This window comes from Ceratotherium simum, chromosome 3 (genome assembly GCF_057802395.1).
Source record: "Ceratotherium simum simum isolate JZ-2026a chromosome 3, ASM5780239v1, whole genome shotgun sequence".
Classification (NCBI taxonomy): Eukaryota; Metazoa; Chordata; class Mammalia; order Perissodactyla; family Rhinocerotidae; genus Ceratotherium; species Ceratotherium simum.
Window position 1 is genome coordinate 27591303 of NC_141902.1, and position 14915 is coordinate 27606217.

Sequence of the window (14915 nt, forward strand, 5' to 3'; positions counted from 1 at the left end):
ACAAGTTTGTTTAACTTCTTGGTGCCTCAGTTTCCTCATCTCTAAAATGCAGATAATAATACCTACCAAGTAGAGTTGTTAGGAAGATTAAATGTAAACATAGAACAGTGCTTAGCTCGTGGTAAGAGAGTATAGTAAGAGTTATATATGTGTTTGTTAAATAAAGTATTTGTTAAAGAATCAACAAACAAACTGAAGGCGGGGGCCAGCCTGGTGGCGTAGTGGTTAAGTTCACGAGCTCCACTTCAGCGGCCCAGGGCTCTTGGGTTCAGATCCCAGGCGCAGACCTACGTACTGTTCATCAAGCCATGCTGTGGCGGCGTCCCATACACAAAATAGAGGAAGATTGGCACAGATGTTAGTTCAGGGCTGATGTTCCTCACCAAAAAACCAAACTGAAGGCAAATTTTTATAATACAAGAAGTAGATTAGTAAAATTTGAAAAGTGGTATATTAGTTTGCTAGGGCTGCCATAACAAAATAACACAGTTTAGGTGGCTTAAACAACAGAAATTTATTTGCTCACCGTTCTGAAGGCCAGAAGTCCAAGATGAAGGGGTCAGCAGGTTTGGTTACCTTTGAGACCTCTCCTTGGCTTGCAGATGGCCATCTCCTCGATGTGTCCCCACATGGTCTTTCTTTAGTTCATATATCTCTGCTGTCTTTCTGTGTGTCCAAATTTCCTCTTCTTTTAAGGACACGAATCAAATTGAATTAGGGTCCACCTTAATGGCCTCATCTTAACTTAATCACCTCTTTAAAAAGCCCTGTCTTGGGGCCGGCCGTGTGGTGTAGCGGTTAAGTGCGTGCGCTCTGCTGCTGGCGGCCTGGGTTCGGATCCCGGGCGTCTACCGATACACCACTTATCAGGCCAGGCCATGCTGTGGCAGCGTCCCATATAAAGTGGAGGAAGATAGACACGGATGTTAGCTCAGGGCCAGTCTTCCTCAGCAAAAAGAGATGTTAGCTCAGGGCTGATCTTCCTCTCACACACACACACACACACACACACACACACACACACTAAATAAATAAATAAATATTTTAAAAAAATAAAAAATAAAAAGCCCTATCTCCAAATACAGTCTCATTCTAACGTGCTAGGTGTTAGGGCTTCAACATAAGAATTTGAGGGGACACAATTCAGCCCGTAACAAGTAATGATGCCGGTGTTGGCAATGGAGTTAAGGTACAGGCACTTTATACATAGTTGGTGGGAGTATTGAGACAATCTTTTTGGCAAGTCAGTGTTTCAGTATGTAACAAGATTTAAAATGTTAATGCCCTTTGACCCAATGATTGTGCACCTAGGAAACTACCTTATGAATATATTCTTGAAAGCATGCAGTGATGTATGTACTGCAGGAATATTTACAGTAACAAAAACTGTAAATATTAAACACAAAATTAAATGTCCATTGGGGAGAAACTGTTAAGTAAAAATTATGAAAAATCCATGCAGTAGAATACTACATGGCAATTAAAAACAATGAAGTAGGGTAGGGTATAATAATGTGGAAAACTCCATATTAAATGAAAGAGGCTAGTTATAGACTAGTGTATATAATATCTCTTTAATAACTTTTTTAAAGAGAGTGTGTGTCGGTGTGTGTGTACATACATACATGTATATGCATCCATTTTTTTATCCTGGAAGGATACATAAGAAATTTTTTAAGAGTATGTATCTTTGAGGAGAGAGGTTGAAGATAACTGGGTCACGATTACTGTACTTTCATTTTTGTTCTTTGGAACTGTGTGAGTTTTTTCAACCCCTTTATCATTTTGTTTTTTAGGTTAAAAAAATATATATATGTATACGTATATATATATATATATACACGTGTATATATATATGTGAGAAAAATTACAACAGTGCAAAAAAACAGACACTATGAAAGTCTCCCAATCTAGACCCCAATCTCACAGTCCTCAAGTTCTCCTTCCCAGAGGTAACCTCGGTTACAGTTTTTTTGTGTATCCTTCCAGAAATATTCTTTACTTTCATGAACACTCTACTTTTACTTCCAATTAATATTAGTATTCCATACCTACTCTTCTGTACTGTGCTTTTTTCTCCACAACAATACATCTTACAGGTTGTTCTTTATCAGAAAACATAGATTTAGCCCATTGTTTCCCCCACTCTCTTTTTTATTATGAAAATTTTGAAACATACACAAAAATAGATTATTTAATGAAGTCCCGTGTTCCATCACCCCAAAAAGTTCCCTCATACTCTTTTCTAGTCAATCCACCCCCTCCCCCCACAGAACCATTGTTCTCATCTCTATTACCATAGATTAACTTATCCTGTTTCATGTAAATGCAGTCATATAGTATGTACTCTTGGGTCTCACTTCTTTCAGCATAAGTTTTTTGAGATTCATTCATGTTGAATGTATCAGTAGTTTATTCTTTTTTTTCATGAGAAATACTTTATGAATAGACCACAGTGTTTATCTGTTCTCCTATTAATGGACATTTGCGTTATTTCCTGTTTGGAGCTATTATGAGTAAGGCTGCAGTGAGCAGCCTTAGGACAAGTATTTTGTGGATATAGGTTTTCATTTTTCAGAGCTAAATCCCCAGGAATGGAATTGATAGACCATAGGGAGGTTAAACATATAAATATAACTTGATAAGAATCTGCCATCCTCTGAAGTGATTGTGTCATCTTACACTTCCACCAGTAATGAGAATTCCAGTTCCACATCTTCAACATTTGGTGTTGTCAATCTACCCCACTCTTTTTAAATAGTTCTATGGTATTCCGTTTTTTGACTATATCAAAATTTATTTAATGAATCCTCTCTTGATGAGCATTTAGCTTTTCTCTGGTCTTCTATTACCACAAGTAATGCTACAGAGATTTGTACACACATGCAAATTTATCTGTAGGATAATATCTTTGAAGTGGAATTGCTGGATCAAAGGATATTGTCAAATTTTCTTCTGAAGAGTTCATACCCCTGTGTACCTCTCACCAATACTGTATGAGTTCCTCCTTCAAATATTTGATCAAACTTTCTTGTTTTTGCCAGTCTGTTAGGTACAAAAAAGAAAAGAATTGGCATCTCAGTTTATTTTTGAGTTATAATTATTTTATTATGAGTGTGAGCATCTTTTTACATTTAAAAGCCATTTGTGGTTTTATTTCTGTTCATTTGTAGTTTTTTTCTATGCATGTCATTTGCCTGTATTTCTGTTATTATTGATCTTTTTCTTAGATATTCAAAAGAACTTTTTATGCTTAGAAAATGTATCATAGCATTTTTCCCCTCAGTTTATTATTTGTCTCAATTTCGTTCATGACAGGATTATATTATGTAGATATCTTAAAATATTTTACAGGGGTCGAATTGATCAATCATTTTATTAGAAACACCTTCCCTACTCCAAGATTATAAAAAATTCTTCCACATCTTCTTTTAGAAATTTTATGTCTTTTTTTTTAATTTTAAATCTTCGATCCTTTTATAATTTTGTTTCTTTCATCCTTTAGATGTCTAGCCATTTGTTTCTAATCCCATTTATAGAATAATCCACTTTTTCCTCACTGATTATAAGTGCTATTTTTATCACATTCTAAATCCACATAAGTATTTTAGTCTATATTTGGACACTATTTCATTGACCTGTTTATCTCTCCTTGGAGAGGTACCAAGCTGTGTTAATTAGTATAGCTTTATATTGTCCTTAATAATTGGTAAGGCCCACTATCTTTTTTCATATATTTTCTGATTATTCTAAGATGTTTATTTCTCCATTTGAATTTTAGAATCAGCTTATCTAATTAAAAAGTTTTATTAATTTTGTTTTGTCAAATTGACGTAATTAGGGAGAATTAAGTCTTCTTATTCCAGAACAGTATATTTTCCTGTTTATTCAGGTCTTCTCGGGGCCGGCCCTGTGGCTTAGTGGTTAAGTGCTCGTGTTCTGCTACTGGCGGCCTGGGTTCGGATCCCAGGCGCACGCCGATGCACTGCTTCTCTGGCCATGCTGAGGCCTCGTCCCACATACAGCAACTAGAAGGATGTGCAGCTATGACATACAACTATCTACTGGGGCTTTGGGGGGAAAAAAAAAAAGGAGGAGGATTGGCAGTAGATGTTAGCTCAGAGCCGGTCTTCCTCAGCAAAAACAGGAGGATTGGCATGGATGTTAGCTCAGGGCTGATCTTCCTCACAAAAAAAAAAAATCTTCTCTTATGTCCTCTTACAGTATTTTAAAGTTTTCTTCATAGGGATTTTGTATATTTCTTACTAAATTTAATCTTTTAGATAATTAATCTTTCTTTTTCATAGAATCTTTTTTCTCATTTTTTCTGGCTGAGTCAAGATAAGAGTGCTATTGATTTTTAAAAATTAGTTTTATGTCAAGCAAGTTTGCTCAATTTCAGTAGTTCTGCTTCTAATAACTCATTTGATTCTTTTGGGTTTTCGAGGGATATCACAATTGAAAAATAATTTTATTCTCCATCCTTCCTAATTTTTTATCATGAGCTGCAAGTATTACTTAAATTACTTAATTAAAAAATGTTTTACTCAACCACCTGAAAGAATAAGGTAGATCTAAAATGTATTGATATGGAAAATACCTCACAGAAATATTAACTGAAAAAGTAAGCAGCAGAACAATGAGTATAGTATGATTCTGTTTATTAAAAGAAAAAAACTTTAGAACTAAAACAAAGAAACCAAATTAGATACAATATATTCTTGTACCTTTGCACTTCAGGGTTGCTCCTGGTGTGAAGTACATTGCACCCTGTAGCTTGAGAGTCCTATTTCAATTTCCCAGAGCTTCTTGCCAGTAGTACCCAGGTTTCTTTCAGTTGGATTCTGGTTCTTTGGTAAAACGATTCAGCAAATTAATATATATTCAGTACACAGAATAAATTACATGGTTTAACATCACATAGTTTGATAAATAAGCTCTTTATCATCTGCTGGTTTGATTTTTCGTGGGGATTTTGGAGTAAAATCTAAGTATGACAATAGGCAAATAGTTTTCAAGATTTTCTCTTTGAGAGACTAAGCAATTATTTTAACTATTTTTGCCTTTACAGAAGAGACGCTCAAACCGCCAAGTGAAGCGAAAAAAATATACAGAGGATCTGGATATAAAGATCACAGATGATGAAGAAGAAGAAGAAGTGGATGTAACTGGTCCAATAAAAACTGAGCCTATTCTCCCTGAACCAGTGCAGGAACCAGATGGCGAGACTTTGCCTTCCATGCAGTTCTTTGTGGTAAGCTGAGAACTTAAGCAATTTGAGGTTTGTCCTACTGCTCACAATCTCTGTTGACTGACTGCATCTTTTGCTACAGGAAAATCCCAGTGAAGAAGATGCCGCCATTGTAGACAAAGTGCTTTCTATGCGGATTGTAAAGAAGGAGGTGAGGCCTCTTAATGTCAGCCCGTAATGCTACATTCACAGGCTTTATTTATTGAGCACCTTTGGATGTCAGGATATATTGGCTACAGTGTAGTTAGGAGAAATGATGGGGGAAAGTTAGCTAGAAAATAGGAACTGTCTTAATGCCTCTTCTTTCACTTACCTGTTTAAAATGGGAAAAGGCTTATTTTCTCCAGCTATCAGGCCTCTAGTATTGAAGTACCAGGTTAGTTCTTTAATCCCTCAGTCAATAATATATTCTGGTAGCATTGGTATGAAGCAATACCATGTGTGGTTAAAGTTAAATGTTCTCTCTTTGACATATAAGGTATTAGTAACTATAATTTCTTTCTTCTCAGCTTCCTTCTGGACAATATACTGAAGCAGAAGAATTCTTTGTCAAGTACAAGAACTAGTATGTGATCTGTGCAAAAAGCTTTTCACCCTAAACTCCACAGGGTTGTAAAAAGTTCTCCTGCATAGTTATCCTGGGTGGGAATATGTCCCTTTTTTATCATGTCCTAGTCCAAATTATTTTCGGTGAGGAAAATGGCTATTCAGAGAAAAGTTCAGGAATTGACATGATTCTTATCATTTCCCTGCAGGAAGGTGGGGCAAGGGTAGTTCTTGATAATCAAATCCCTTGTGGTCCTCTATACCTTAGTCTAACATTAAGATCTTGCTACTCAAAGTATGATCTGTAGACCAGCAGAATTAGCATCATTTGGATGCTTGTTAGAAATGTGAACTTGTAAGCCCACCCCAGACCGGGTGGTTTGTGTACAAAATCAAGTTTAAGAAGCGCTGACCTAAGAGACTGTCTCCCTATTTAAGCATGTACTCATTATGTCTGCTTCTGGCTAATCCCCAAATCTCAAACACTAGCCTACCAATTCCTCTTTCTCACACCATGACTGGCTATTTCCATCCCCTTCAGCTCCTATCTGCACTGTGAATGGGCTACCATCTCCCAGCTAGAGAAGGATAAGAGGATTCATCAAAAACTAAAGCGCTTCAAAACTAAAATGGCTCAGATGAGACACTTCTTCCATGAGGTAATTAGGAATAGGTATTGCCTATTTCATAGAAGCATAAATTACTGGGGTTATCAGCCTAGGTGCATTCTTCAAAAGACTTACAGTTGCTTTGCATAAATGGGTATAAAGTTTCATTTTGATTATTGGACTTTTCTTAATTGCCCCATGCTTTGTTTTCCTAGGTCTAAATATGGTCTTTTCATAAGTTATAGAGTATTTTAAAATTGACTTTCTCTATATTCATGATGTATTTTGAAAACGGATGATAAACTGATTTCTGGTCCCCTTGACACATGCTTCTTCCTCTAATGTCAGTCTTTAGCAGTTGATGGTATCTGTAGACGTAAGCAACCATATCAATGAGAGAGAACATTTTCTCTAATTTTTAATCCAGTACCACTAGAAATGGTAATAAAGGAGCTTTACTTTCCTCTATCCATTGTTACTGTAGATTAAACACTGGAGTATGCATAAGGGTTTCTTGAGCCATATTTTAGCTCGCCATTTTGCTTTGCAAGCTTTGTGTACATATCCCTTTGCCAAACTGGGATTTTTCATCTTTATTCTATATACAGTACTAAATCCTTGAGAAGAAGGATTATTTTTCAAAGCTTCTTAGCTAAAGGAGAAACGGTCTAGTGAGAAAGATTGAGAGAAGGAATAATATGTAGCTTCAGCAAAAAAAACAGTTCTGGCTGAATACATCTGATAAAGCTAACTTTATATCACCAGGTTTGCCAATAAATGAATTATTTTCTGCATCACCCGGAGAGGGCAAGTAGGACCATGTAGGTTTTATAATTTCTTTTATATGAAAATAATGATAATTGGGTTGTGTTTTTTCATCCATATTCTTTTAAAGCCTAATTTGTGAAATGCACAATGAAACTATAATCCCATTCCAGTTGGTATTTGATGTACAATTTGTGACCATTGAACCAAGCTCTACTAACTAACTTATATGCCAGTTAAATCTGCCTTTAACAAAAGGTAGGCCATATAACCAAATCAGTCATTCATTTATTATGTGTTAGTCACTATGGTAAAAAAACCAGACATGGTCTGTGTTCACATGTAGCTCACTGTCTAACTGGGGAGAGAGAGGTGTCAAAAAATAATTCAAATTGTGGTAAGTGCCAGGAAAGAAAGAGCACAAGGAGACATAAAAAAGAAAATGCCTGCTTTACTTTGGATGATTAGGGAAGATTCTCTGAAAATTGCTGTATGAATAGGAGTTAGCTAGGCCATGAACACACATAAATAGTATCCTTGGCATGGGAAATAACATATGTGAAGCCTCTGAGACCGGATGAGGAACTGAAAGGACAGTGCAATTGATGTGCAATAGAGAGAGAATGGCTTAAAATGAGATTAGAAATCAGGCCGAGTGCTTCTTTACCTTTTAAGCAGTTTGGTTTTACTTTTCTTTTTATTCTAAGTTCAAAGGGAAACCACTGAACTATCTAAAACAGGTCAAAGACATATTCCAATTTTCACTTTTTTTGTGTGTGTGTGAGGAAGATCAGCCCTGAGCTAACATCCATGCTAATCCTCTCTTTTTGCTGAGGAAGACCGGCTCTGAGCTAACATCTATTGCCAATCCTCCTCCTTTTTTTCTCCAAAGCCCCAGTAGATTGTTGTATGTCATAGTTGCACATCCTTCTAGTTGCTGCATGTGGGACGCGGCCTCAGCATGGCCGGACAAGCGGTGTGTCAGTGCGCACCCGGGATCCAAACCCGGGCTGCCAGTAGCGGAGCGCGCACACTTAACCGCTAAGCCACGGGGCCGGCCCCAATTTTCACTTTTAAAAGATCACCTACACTTTGGAAAATGGATTGAGCAAGAAAGTAGGATGAGCAGTAAGGAGGCAGTTGCAATTTTCTAGATGAGAAATTATCATGGCTTAGACTGGAGTGGTTTCAGTGGATAAAGGGAGTGGATAGGTTTGAATTTATTTTAAAGTAGAATTTGACAGCACTTGGTGTGATGCCATGTATAAAGGGCTTCTGGTCTGAGCAAATGGGTGAGGTGGGATCATTTATTGAAGTATGAAAGGTTTTAGAAGCAACTGATTTGGGGAAAATCACAAATTTAGTTTAGACCATGTTAAGCATAAAATTCCTTAACATATGTCTAGTTAGCGGGTGGATATACAAATCTGGATTTTTCAGGCTGCAATTAAAGTTTGGAATTTATCAGCATATAAATAGTTATTAAAGCCTTAATAATGAATAAAGTTACCTGTGAGGAAAGTTCTATACTTTCTAATAGTTCTGTACTTTCTTATAGAAATTTCTTTCTGTAAGAGAATGGATATGATTCCAGAACCAAGCTTTAAGGAATTCTCCCAAATTTAGAGGTCCAGGTGAAGGAGAAGGGATTATATGCCAGAGTGGTAGGAGAAAGCTTAGGAAAAAGATATGTCACCAAAAAAAAAGTACCTTAAGAAGGAGGGATTTTTTCCTTAAGGTTTCTTTGAGATCTTTGCAGCCTTGGGTTATTTATCTTGGGACCACCCAAAAGCTGGTTACCAGAGACTTAGAAGGAAAAGAACCAGTGAAGGTGATTAAGAATTGGCCAAAACAAAACCAAAATAAAGGTGGAGGGGGCTACCAAGAGAGTATGGTGTCTCAGAAAAGCCAAGGGAAGAAAGTGCTTTAAGGAGAGAATGATGAATTATTGAATACTGTGTAGAGGTAAAGTGACATGAATACAGAAGTGTTTCCATTTTATTTGGCAATTTGAAGATCATTAATGACCTTGAAAACAGTAGTTTAATTGTGGAGTGGATGGACAAGTGAAGGAGGTGATGAAATGGAGATCCCATGTATTTAAAACTCTTGGGAAAGTTTGGGTATGAAGCAGAACAGAAAAATAGTTGCAGGTGAATGTAAAGTCAAGGGAGATCTTTTTAAGATATGAAATACTACAGCATGTTTGTATGTTATGGGAATGATCCAGTAGAGAGAGATTCCTAAAAAGGTGAGAAGGGACGGAATCCAGAGCATTTATGGAGAGAATGGCCTCTGTTAGAAAGATGAGACACTTTCTCTGGTAACAGGCGAGAAGATGGGTGCAGACACAGCTAAGTTTATAGGATTTGATATTGTGAAAATTAGGAACTCCCTTCTGATGGCTTCTGTTTCCTTAATAAATTTTGAAGTAGGGTCATCAGCTAAAGGTGGAATGGAGGAGGGATGGGTTTACTGGACAGTGATCTTTTGGTCTTATTGTTTGGTTTCATAATTCCTCTAGGATGAAGAGCCCTTCAATCCAGACTACGTAGAGGTGGATAGGATATTGGATGAGTCTCACAGTATTGACAAGGACAATGGGGAGGTGAGTAGGGTCGTGGAGGAACATGAAAGGTCTCTTATACATTTCTGCTGGTCTGCTTGCCCATCCTTTATATTTCAGATATGGCTGAAAAATCCCTTGGACTGAAAAAGTGTTTTTTAATTATTCTGAGGGATCTTTAGAATGATAATGGGAAGGTAAGGGAGTAGGGAGAGATACTAAAAAGAAAGATTCCCATAAAGTCAACATCTAGGAGCTATATTTATAAGTATTATATTCGTAAGTACTGGGACCTATATTTACAAGTACTCATTCCCCTTGGTCTCAGATTTTATATCAGAGACCCTTGATGTGCAGTTGAGGGTGAGAGGTGGGGAGAGGGAAAGTGATACTTCACAAATCGCCAAACTTATGAATATAAAAATACTTGTACAGGGGGCTGGCCCGGTGGCGCAAGCAATTAAGTGTGCAAGCGGTTCAGTGCGCGTGCTCTGCTGCAGCGGCCTGGGGTTCACCAGTTCTGATCCCGGGCACGCACCGACGCACCACTTGTCAAGCCGTGCTGTGGCGATGTCCCATATAAAGTGGAGGAAGATGGGCATGGATGTTAGCCCAGGGCCAGTCTTCCTCAGCAAAAAGAGGAGGATTGGCAGATGTTAGCTAAGGGCTGATCTTCCTCACAAAAAAAAAATACTTGTACAGACTCATAGCTTTCTCCGTGTTGTTGTTGAGAATTATTTCCCGAACTTAAATGCATTATCATTTGTCATTAAAACAGATCTACGGCATTTGAATCTGTACTTTTAAACAGATTATGGGTTCCCACTCTCACAGATTCAGATTCAGTAGGTCTAGGGTGGGACTCGGAGATCTGTATTTTTAAGTTGGTTCTCCAGGGGATTCTCATGTATAGCTTGATTTGGGAATCACTGCACTAAAGCTTTCTTAGTTTGGGGAGCAGATTTTAAATACACTAAAACACTTGCTAATAGAATTTCATATATCACTTTTTTCATTTTCCAAATAAGAGGCATACAGATCTAAGCCACTAATGAGTTCAACATTCTCTCATTTAAATTTATTTCAAACTTACTTAGGCTATGAACCACCATTTCCTTAGAATTCTTCGCTTTCTTTTTACTTTAAATAGTTGTTGGTTTAGCTTTGCAGGGGCATATTTCATGAAGTTTTTATCACTTCTGACAGTTCCTGCTTACACAATGACCAATAGAGAGCAACACAACCTTGTTAAGATATCAGTGGCAGGTGGTGAGCTGGGCTCGCTCACAGGCTAAATAACTTGCTCCCACACATCATCCTTACAGGACCTAAGAGTCCAAGTCTAACCTCTGTAAAATTCCAAAGTTTGCTCTATTTTATAAACCTTCAGGGTCACTCGGATAGAACCTTAGGTGTCCAGGACCTATTACAATTCAATATGTCTTCAAATGCTACCAGGCATGCTTCAGATAACATCTATTCTACCTAACCCAAAAAGCATTTGTTTGTTGTTCATTTGTGAGAGGTGAGTAGGGAATGGACCAGATATTACTCAGAAAAGGTTAGTTACTGTTAAATGCTTCTCATCATTTTCAGGATCTCAGCCTTCTTAGCCTTGAAAATCGTATCCTCTCTGCCACCATACTTACCCTTCCAAAAGTAATTGGCCTTTGATTAGGCCCCTTTGGAATGTGTTGCAACTGGCATGACAGATGAAAATGTTTTAGTACCCTGGTACTGTAATTTATGCTCCCAGTTTTGGATAATAACATTCTCTGTACCCATTTTCCCCCTTTCCAAAATGAGTTTAATTTGTCATCCTTTTTACATTACCTAGTAGTGGAATTAAATATTATAATAAATATTAAAGTTTTTGGAAAAGTAATTTATGATGTTTGAAAGGCTTTACATAGAAAGTAACCTGAGTCACTACAATAAGCAAAAAGGTTAAAGAGCAACTCGGTTAATTCTAGAAATTCCTTGATTTGTGACTCTGTTGAGGCACTTATATCTTCAAACTTCTCATGGGCTGTTTTAGGCATTCATTCTATGAATCAATAATTAGAGATTCCTGTTGATTATACTAGGCCCAGTTTAATCGTTCTTGCTTCATATAAGCCAAAAAAGGAAATGCAGTCTGTGCAGTGATCATCTTGAGTGGTGAGAATAGGAGCCATTTTACCATCGATCACTGCCCCTTCCTCTGCAGTGGAATGCCTACATAGAGCATAGTACTGTAGTTGGAGCTTCAGCATTTCCTCTTTGTCTTCACTCTTGTTACCCTTCTTCAGTGACAACTCTCGTAGTTATCTCCTAGCTTCCCGAGTCTCACAAGGAAATATCACATTACTGCTGTATGACTGCTCTTTGAAGTAACATCTGCACTCTAGGAGTTCAGAAGCTTGGTGTCAGCCCTGCTCTGCTCCTATGGGTTTAACCTATTCCTTACTTCTAAAAGTAGCCTGGCTTTCACTGTATCAAATTTGGTGCCAGGAGAGTAGTATGGAACAGAGCCGTATCTTTTAATTTCAACCTAATTCAACACAATATAGGAAAAGAATTTTTTTTTTTTCATCTGCTTGGTTGATGAGCATAATGTTTCAGTGCTTAGTGTTCTAGAAACTACTGGGTAGAAATTTCACTTTTAGAACAGATTCTGATAAATTGCCTGGAAGAATGATCAAAGCCGTGAATTGTACAGTGCATCAACAGATGCGCCTGTGGTTGGTGTTTTCAGGCTGACATTTTCAGCACCTTTTTAGGTATTGACTCTTTGTGACCTGATTCTACAGTCAAATTCTTATCTTTTAACCACAGCAGAGACACAGAATCAGTTTATTAAGGCTTTGACTTCTTCTCTCCTAGCCTGTAATTTACTACCTGGTGAAATGGTGCTCCCTGCCCTATGAGGATAGTACATGGGAGCTGAAAGAGGATGTTGATGAGGGCAAGATTCGAGAATTTAAACGGATCCAGTCAAGGCACCCAGAACTCAAAAGGGTGGTAAGTACATTTGCATTTGGAATGTAAAGCCCATATAGGAAATTATTTAATTTTTCCCCTATAGAAGTTTATGTTGTTTTGGGTTTTTATTGTGGAAATTTTCAAACGTATGAAAGTTGAAAAAATAATATATTTAGTATAATGGACTCATCACCCAACTTTCACAGTTAACACATTGCCAATCTTGTTTCATGTATTTCTCTACCCATTCGTTTCCCTGTTTCCCAGATTATTATAAAGCAAATCCCAGATTCCTTTATTTCATCTGTAAATATTTCAGTGTTTGTCTAAAACATAAATAATACCATTATTACACCTGAAAAAATTTAACCATTCCTAAATATAATCAAATAACTAATCACTGTATACCTAAATACAATCAAATAACCAATCACTGTATATCCTGATTATTTCTAATTTTTGTTAAATTGTGTGAATTGGATTCTGAATAAGGTCCATCTATTGCTATTGGTTAATATGTGTCAAATGTCTCTTAATTATAGTTCCCCCTTGATTTCCTCTCCTTACTTTGTAATTTTCTCTTGAAGTAACGAGGTGATTTGTTCTCTAGGGTTTTTCACAGTCTGAAGTTTGCCAATTGCATTTCCCTTGGTACCTTTTAACATGTTCTCTGTCCCTCCTATTTCACATAAATGGTTAGATGGAGAGCAGTGCTGTCCATTAGAACTTTTTAGAGCTGTGCTGTCCAATACAGTAGCCACTAGCCACATTTCAAATACTCAGTAGTTACATGTGGTTAGTGGCAGATATAAAACATCTTCTATCATTGTAGACAGTTCATTAGATATCACTGTTCTAGAGGCTTAATCAGATGGGGGAGGGAGGCTACTAAATCTACTTCATAGGTGATTCCATCAGGTTGTGTTTTGTGATATTATCAGCCATTTATGATCATTGCCTAGACCCATTCTTTAACAATTTTTAAATGGTGATATTTTAATTCTTTAGTTCTTCATTTATTAGCCAGAATTTAATTTAGTTCTTCATTTATTAGCCAGAATCTTCTATAAAAATAAATATGTTTCACCTACTATTTGGTTAACCTGAAGTACAGATGGTATAGGAAAGAAGGATAAGTGCTTTGTTCTTTTCTTTATTTCCCAGTTTTCAAAATAATTAATAGTTCCCTAGCATCCTCCAAAAGTGACCAGTGGGTTTTTCCTCTTTTTTTAAAAGTGTCAGTATGAACTCATGGATTGCAATATATTTAACATGTTTTAATCCAAGCAATAATTGACTTCAACTACTAAAACTACCTAGTAAGTTTGCCTAAGTTTGTTAGTGTCTCCAGCCCATTTATTCAAATTTTCTATTTTTTAGAATCGTCCGCAGGCAAGTGCCTGGAAGAAGTTGGAACTGTCACATGAGTATAAAAACAGAAACCAGTTACGGGAATATCAGTTGGAAGGAGTTAATTGGCTGCTCTTTAATTGGTATAACAGGTAAAGAAAAAAGAGTGGGCCCATAAGATGTAGGCTTAGTCTGGGATTGTTTTCATTCGTTTTCTGTTCAAAGAGTTTCCTTTTACGTACTTTTTTAAAGATATTATCTTTTGACATGCTTTTCTTTTTCCATGATGAATCTACAGGCAGAACTGCATCCTGGCTGATGAGATGGGATTGGGCAAAACTATTCAGTCTATCGCCTTCTTGCAGGAGGTATATAATGTGGGCATCCATGGCCCCTTCCTGGTCATTGCCCCACTTTCCACAATTACTAACTGGGAGCGAGAATTCAATACATGGACAGAGATGAACACTATTGTGTACCATGGCAGTCTGGCCAGCCGGCAGATGATTCAGCAATATGAAATGTACTGCAAAGATTCTCGGGTGAGTTGTATGTCATGGGAATGTTACGGTTTAGAGAGAGTAGGCCAAGGTACCTGGTATTTTAGAGACTTTTATATGAATAAAAGACTTTTATTGAACTCTCTGTGCTTTAAGGCATTTTTTGTCTAGATTGTGCACTGCGTTTTTTTGACTTGGCTGTTTTTATCCAGTAGACATTTTGATTCAGTGGAAGTTATGACTTTATTTGTGAATACATATACTTTTAAATAGAATTTTACCAGCATTGATGAGTTTTCATTAAGAAAAGTATTTTCCAGAATAAAATTCATTTAGCCATTTTAATTCCTTGATCCATACGGTGG

The 14915-nt window shown here is 37.0% G+C and overlaps 1 protein-coding gene across 8 annotated transcripts in view; it reads left to right on the forward strand.

Moving 5' to 3' along the window:
* The window catches only part of CHD8 (chromodomain helicase DNA binding protein 8), a 58290-nt gene that overhangs the window by 25002 nt on the left and 18373 nt on the right, over positions 1-14915 (forward strand). For all 8 annotated transcript variants that reach the window (XM_014780512.2, XM_014780515.2, XM_004421274.3 and 5 more), the window contains exons 6-13: positions 5072-5254; positions 5334-5402; positions 5761-5816; positions 6339-6456; positions 9695-9778; positions 12602-12739; positions 14081-14202; positions 14349-14592. In XM_014780512.2, the coding sequence (XP_014635998.1) occupies positions 5072-5254; positions 5334-5402; positions 5761-5816; positions 6339-6456; positions 9695-9778; positions 12602-12739; positions 14081-14202; positions 14349-14592 (1014 nt within the window). The remainder of the gene's footprint in view (positions 1-5071; positions 5255-5333; positions 5403-5760; positions 5817-6338; positions 6457-9694; positions 9779-12601; positions 12740-14080; positions 14203-14348; positions 14593-14915) is intronic.